The sequence below is a fragment of the Triticum aestivum genome, chromosome 3A (assembly GCF_018294505.1).
Source record: "Triticum aestivum cultivar Chinese Spring chromosome 3A, IWGSC CS RefSeq v2.1, whole genome shotgun sequence".
NCBI lineage: Eukaryota > Viridiplantae > Streptophyta > Magnoliopsida > Poales > Poaceae > Triticum > Triticum aestivum.
In genome coordinates this window covers 642,921,884-642,928,477 of record NC_057800.1, presented here as the reverse complement: position 1 = coordinate 642,928,477, position 6,594 = coordinate 642,921,884, and the positions used below count along the sequence as shown (strand labels likewise).

Genomic DNA, 6,594 nt, shown 5'->3' with positions numbered 1-6,594 from the left:
GGCGTTCCCACCGCCTCCATCGCGCCGCACCTGCTAGCTCATGGCCTTCGCGCCCGCCACCACCACCACCTCGATCGCAGCAGCAGCAGCAATGGCGCTCAAGCCGCAATGCGCCGGTCGTCAGCCGATGAGCCGCGCGGCGCGGTGCAGAGCGGCCGCGGCCTTGACGGCGGAGGGCTGCGCCTCGACGTCGGCGATCGCGGCGGCTCCGGTCGCGCCGAGACGCGGCGCGCGGAGGACGCCGTCCGTCGCGGGCATGTGGCGGCAGCTCCAGGGGTGCGACGACTGGGAGGGGCTGCTCGGGCTTGATGGCCCGGCGCCGGCGCTCCGGAGCGAGGTGGCGCGCTACGGCGAGCTGGTGGACGCCTGCTACAAGGCATTCGACCTCGACCGGGCCTCGCGACGGTACCTCAACTGCAAGTACGGCAAGGAGCGGATGCTGGAGGAGGTGGGCATGGCCGGCGCCGGGTACGAGGTGACCAAGTACATCTACGCGGCGCCGGACGTGATGACCGTGCCCACCATGGAGGCCTCCACCAGCGGGCGCGGCCGGTGGATCGGCTACGTGGCGGTGTCCACGGACGAGATGACCCGGCGGCTCGGGCGGCGGGACGTGCTGGTCTCGTTCCGCGGCACCGTCACCCCCGCCGAGTGGATGGCCAACTTCATGAGCTCCCTGGAGCCGGCGCGGCTGGACCCCTGCGACCCGCGCCCGGACGTCATGGTGGAGTCCGGCTTCCTGAGCCTCTACACCTCCGCCGACAAGACGTGCCGCTTCGGCGGCGCCGGCAGCTGCCGGGAGCAGCTCCTGCGCGAGGTGTCCCGCCTCGTGGACGCGCACTCCTCCTCCTCCAAGAAGCCGGGCGAGGAGGTGAGCGTGACCCTCGCCGGCCACAGCATGGGCAGCGCCCTGGCGCTGCTCCTCGCCTACGACCTGGCGGAGCTGGGCCTGAACCGCGCGGCGCCCGTGACCGTCTTCTCCTTCGGCGGGCCTCGGGTGGGCAACGCGGCGTTCAAGGCGCGGTGCGACGAGCTGGGCGTGAAGGCGCTCCGCGTGGCCAACGTCCACGACCCGATCACCAAGCTCCCGGGCATCCTCCTGAACGAGGCCACGACGGGGGTGCTCCGGCCGTGGCGCGCGTCCTGCTACACCCACGTCGGCGTGGAGCTCCCGCTCGACTACTTCAGCGCCCGCGCCCCCGCCGCCGTGCACGACCTCGGCACCTACATCGCATTGCTGAAGAAGCCGGCGGCCGCCGCCGGGGCGGCAGGCGACGGCGGCGGCGGCGGCGTGGTGGGCAAGGTGCTGGACTTCGTGGGGCGGCAGCGCGCCGGCGCATTGCAGTGGCAGTACGCGGCTCTGCAGATGGGCGGCCTCGTCCAACCCTGGGGCTGATCTGACGACCTGGCCCCGCAAGACCACGCTCCGATTAGTTGATTACTAGCTTTACTAGTACTAGGAGTTAACCTCTGATTTAACCGGCCGGCTACTGATCCTCGGCCAAGATGTTTCTGGTTCTTTCTGCCTGTACATACAAGTCGAGAGAGATCGCAAGCAAACACAGATTCTTTCGTTCCAATTTCATCTCATCTCATCGCCGTCGTGTTCTGCTTCTTCATCCTCGGGTCTGCTCTGCACACTGTGAGCAATGTGAGCCAGTGAACATCAGTTCCTCCAAGCATCCTTAATAATATATTTTTTTTTAAGGGAAAGAGGTCCACCGTCCATCCAATCCTCCAAGCTATAAACGGGAAAACCGACATGGCTTGTTCGGCTGGAAGATTTCCGTTGGAGTCGCCGAAAAAGAGGCACTCCTGGCCCGCCACGGAGATACGCGGGGGTGTGGGTGGGTCTGCCGAAACCCGGTGCCCGCGCCTGGCCGTTGGATCCGAAACGGACGGAGGGTGCGACGCGCTCGCCTAACTGAGCCGCCCGCTCGGTTCTGGCCGCGAAAAAACTCTTGGCGTACTACCGCGTCCTACGTCATCAGACAAGTAAGGACATGTACAATGATGATGACATATGGATACAAATGCCTTATGACAAAAAATAGAGTTAAAATCACTTGCTGAGAATATGATGGTTTGGTCCTAGAACTTGTAAAATGACCCTATTCAGTCCCACAACTTGCATCAAATGTGCAAATTTGGTCCTGGACTAATCACAGAACGACAATTGGACTCGTCAGGCCCGAGCCGGTCAGCACGCGCGTTTTTTGCAAAACCATCACATTCTCAGCAAGTTCTAGGACCCCCGGTTTGAGGCATCTACATTTATTTTTCTCTCCCCATTGCAAGCTATCATTAGTGGGCCTCATGAAGAAATACTGTAGAAAATAAAGACTATAGTACACATGCATATCTACTTTTCACTCCAACCTTTTCCTTTTGATATCGGATCATATTTTTTTCTCTCCAAGCACCCGCCTTCTGCAGAGGATCCCATTTTCCTATCCAAACCTACTTTATCTGATATCCGATCTTACATGGCATGCGAGGCATCATCCTGTGGGTATGCATTGTACATGCCCTAATCGTGTCTCCAAGATAATCGAATAAACCTTATGCACCTTTTGCAGGATTCCAACTTGCTTTGTAGGAATACTGAAGACGTCTGTAAAAGAATTAACCCGCTTTCAACTTACATTTCAAGAGAATACACGATTCAATGATAAAAATAATAATGCTAGTCTGTTATGGTTCGAGAGGAGGTAGCGGGATCCACTCGAACACTACAACGAAAATGTGTTGAATCAAGAGTAGGTAGTAAGCGATTCCGTCCACACTTAGAAAAGGTCAAGCGGACACCGTCAGTAGTGCCTTGCGAAGAGCTTTACTTGGATAAATAGAAGGAACATCTATCCGACCAATTCGGAACAAAAAATAGAAAAGGAACATAGTTCCAATAAAGGAAACCCTGGGACCATATTCTTCTCCAATCTGAGTTTTGCTCAAGTCTCGAATAAACTCAAGGACATATTCAAAAAAAAAAAAGTTGACCATCGGTCGGGATGGTTTGTGGATAACCGTACGTACTATGTCATCGGACAAGTAAACGCGTCTCCAAGATAATCGTTGAATAAACCATATGCACTTTTTGCAGGATTCCAAATTGCTTAGTAGGAATAATGATTGACTAAGCTTTATGGTGTAAAATTCCCGCAAAAAAAGAAAAGCCTACGCGGAAACCCAATTCGGCTCTTGGGAGCATATGCTCCGGCCCACCAAAAATGCTATCTGCAAATGTCGTACAAATTTGAGAAAAAGATACATGTGTTCACTGTCACACCAAAATGCTACCTGTAAATTTTTAGAACAAATATTAAGTATTTTGATCTATGCAAAAAAAAAAACAAGTCCACATCCAAATGTTCCATTTTTCTGTTTTTTCATCGACGAAGCACCGTCATCTCGCTTCGTATGAAAATTGTCAAGCACTCTTGTTACACTAACAAGAACATCTACAAGAGGGATATCATTTTTAAAAAAAATTAATATTTATTTTGAATTTACTGTTTATTAGGGAGCATATGCACCAAAACGGCCCTCCAAAGCTTACGGTATAAAAATGTTACAAGAAGGGTACTATATGTATACCTTCCCTATTTTCAGGGCGTGGCAATGTGTTTACCCTTATGGCTATGTTCACCGCTCGATGCAGATGCCGTGTGTTATCCTCCTTTTCGGAAAAATTTACCCCTAAACGCAGAACACTCCATGTTTGTTTCTTTTTACAAAAAGCCTATTGATTATGGACCTGGTTAGCAGAGCAGTCCTTTTCTCAGAAAATAGTGCTGGCCTTACCGCGGATACAAATGGCGGTTTTTTTCGAAAAATAAAAAAGAATACAAATGCAGGTTTGGATGAGACGAGACGCGGGACTCAAATTAATCAATGTAGCAAGGTAGCATGCATCCCAGTTAAGCATGGACGCCAAACTCCTATCCTGCTCCAATTGTATTGCGGTATGCCTGCTACTGCTCAGTCCGGGGCTTCCCGTGTACTACTTTCTATATGCCATTTTATCGTGATTCAGTTACACTATGGCCTTGTAGCCTGTTTTGTGTTTGCTCGCTGCAGGGTCGTTGTTGGCGAGCGACGTGGTGGTGGTGCGACTGGTTTGAAGTTGACGGTGGTTGTTCCCTGATGTTCACTGGGGTTCGGGACGGTGCCTTTGGTGCAGGTGTGCATGGTGAAGCGATCCGGGTGTAGACTCGGCTTCTTGATGCCCTTTAGCTTTGCCGACGGTGTTGCCGTTGTGATGAAGCCTCGGCTGCGTGTGACTTTTTGTCTGGATGGGGACTTGGTCGCTCATTGCCCTTCGGCTGCACCAATAGCCTTGAGTCATCATGGATGGCCTTGATTGATTAGAGCTTTTCGTCTATGCTGGTGGTGTTCTCTTGCAACTTGGGTTTAGTGGATGCCGGAGCTGCGGCTTCGGACGGTGGATGTACGCCAAGGCGGTGGCCTCGGATCACAATGCATTTACAACTCTATGGGGCAGGACTATGCCTTTGCTTTGTGTGGGTGGCGACCTGATCCTGCGTGGGTAGCGAGTTCGTCGACCCAATCGATCAACCCGAGGGGTCGGTCTGGCTGGTACGTCGAGGCAGCAGCCCCTGATTGTGGTGCATCGTTTGTGGTCTGCAGGCGTCTTATGTAGCATGGGCTATAAAACATCACTGTTGTGCAGTGATGTGGCTCGCCTTTTGAGTGGTGGAAGTCGGAGCGGCGGCTCCGGATTCAAGGATGTGTTTTTGTGCGGTTGTAGCCTTGTGTTGTGTGGTCGACGAGGATTCGTCGCTTGTCGGTTTTTGGCCTAATTTTCCTTATAAACTGGGTTGTTATGTTAGTTTTAGGTTTGGTTTATCAAACTTTGGCATGTTAGTCACTTTGAGTATTATATTTAGGCGGGATTTTTTTCCCTGTGATCCTAAAAAGAAAAAAAAACTCGATCTTTTGGTCACAATGATTGAATTCATGTGCATTTGAAAAGTACGGGCACGGAAACTGAGAAGACCGACGTTTCGATTCGTTCACACTGAAGTCTTATAATAGCCTTGTTTTGGTGCGTGTTCGAACTTGTTAACTCGTCACGGTGATGCTTGCCTATCCAATTCTGGAGTTCCTGGTTGCTTTCCACTCGGATTTTGTTCGTCCTACTCTTCTAAGCTACGCACCTTGTTTGATTATTTCTTAATTAGTTTTCCTTTTGATGCCTTCCCTGGATATATTATTTGTTTGTTCGGGATGAGATCACCCCTCCCGTCCGATCAAAACCAAAACGCAGAAAGATTAATATATAATAGGATCAAAACCAAAACGCAGAAAGATCAATATATACTCCCTCCGTCCCACAATATAAGAGCGCTTTTAACACTACACTAATGTCAAAAACGTTTTTATATTTTGCGACAGAGGGAGTAATAGTTAATAGAAGGATCGCACAACTAGCGTTGGACAATCACAATACCCACCTTTCGGCAGACCACTGTGCATCGTTCTTGTTTGCTTTATACTTTGAAAAAAAATGAGCGTACTTTGCTGTGTCGTTGGTGTTTTTTTAAATACTCCCGCTGTTTTAAATATAAAGTGTATGAATTTTTTGACAAGTCAAATCTCTTTAAGTTTGACCAAATTTATCGAGAAATTTATCAATATCCATAATATCAAAACGGTATCGTTAGATTCATCATGAAATGGATTTTTCATATTTTATTCATTAGAAATTGTGAATGTTGATATTTTTGGCTCTAAACTCGGTCAAAGTTAAATAAATCTGACTTTCCAAAAAACAAATACACCTTATATTATAGAACTACGGAGCATTTGTTTTGGCAAGTGGGCGAGATGGTGGAGTGAGTTTTGCATTTATTTATAATACTCACGTGTTTGCACCAGGGGCTTTTACGTCTAAAACCAACGAAATTTCCCCTCCCAGCTCATGCGTTAATATTCGTGCAAGAAAACTATACATCCTATATCAAGGAACGGAGGGAGTATGGATTTTGGTCTGCCTTCTGCGGTGTGATTTTGTTCTAAGTCCGTGTCTGCAAGTACTATTTTGGTGCTACAATATCGTATGTTGACGCTTCTTTTTTTAGATGGCAAGAGAGGATGCAAGATTGGTATATTTTTATAGGCCGATTGCTTCCGATTGAATTTAAAATCATTGACCTAGCCAACTCGTAAACCAAATCTAAAATTGAATACCCAGCCGAAGGAAAAAAGAACCTGCAAAGTTAAGGAGCATATAGTGAATGAAAGAAGTTGAATGAGAGAGCTTTTTGAGAAATTGTTGATCCGGCCAAAAACAGATGACCCAATCCTAAATTAAAGACCACAATTGATTGTGAGGTCTTTAAAATTAGAAAGCATAATGTATTTATAGGTAGGTATATAAGAAATGTACATCATTTTAGTAAGTTTTCCAGATCATCACTGTACATAGGAGCAATTTCTGTTATTTTAGGAGTACTTGCTACAAGGAAAGATGGCGAATGTAAAATTTGAGGCATGTATATTGGGTCCATGAGAGCATCCCAATAGCTGCCCTGTTTCACGGCAGCAAAAATTGATTGGAGTAAAATTTAC

General features: G+C 48.9%; 1 protein-coding gene across 1 annotated transcript; it reads left to right on the top strand.

The window, feature by feature from the left end:
* The first annotated feature begins 6 nt into the window (after positions 1-6).
* On the top strand, positions 7-1,573 carry LOC123058895 (phospholipase A1 EG1, chloroplastic/mitochondrial-like). The gene has a single exon (XM_044481566.1). It carries the CDS (start codon positions 41-43, stop codon positions 1,394-1,396), a length of 1,356 nt encoding a protein of 451 aa, XP_044337501.1. The 5' UTR covers positions 7-40; the 3' UTR covers positions 1,397-1,573.
* The last annotated feature ends 5,021 nt before the right edge of the window (positions 1,574-6,594 follow it).

What these genes read in the sequence shown, in the direction of transcription:
- LOC123058895 (XM_044481566.1), top strand. Translation starts at nt 41, where the DNA reads ATGGCCTTCGCGCCCGCCACCACCACCACCTCGATCGCAGCAGCAGCA.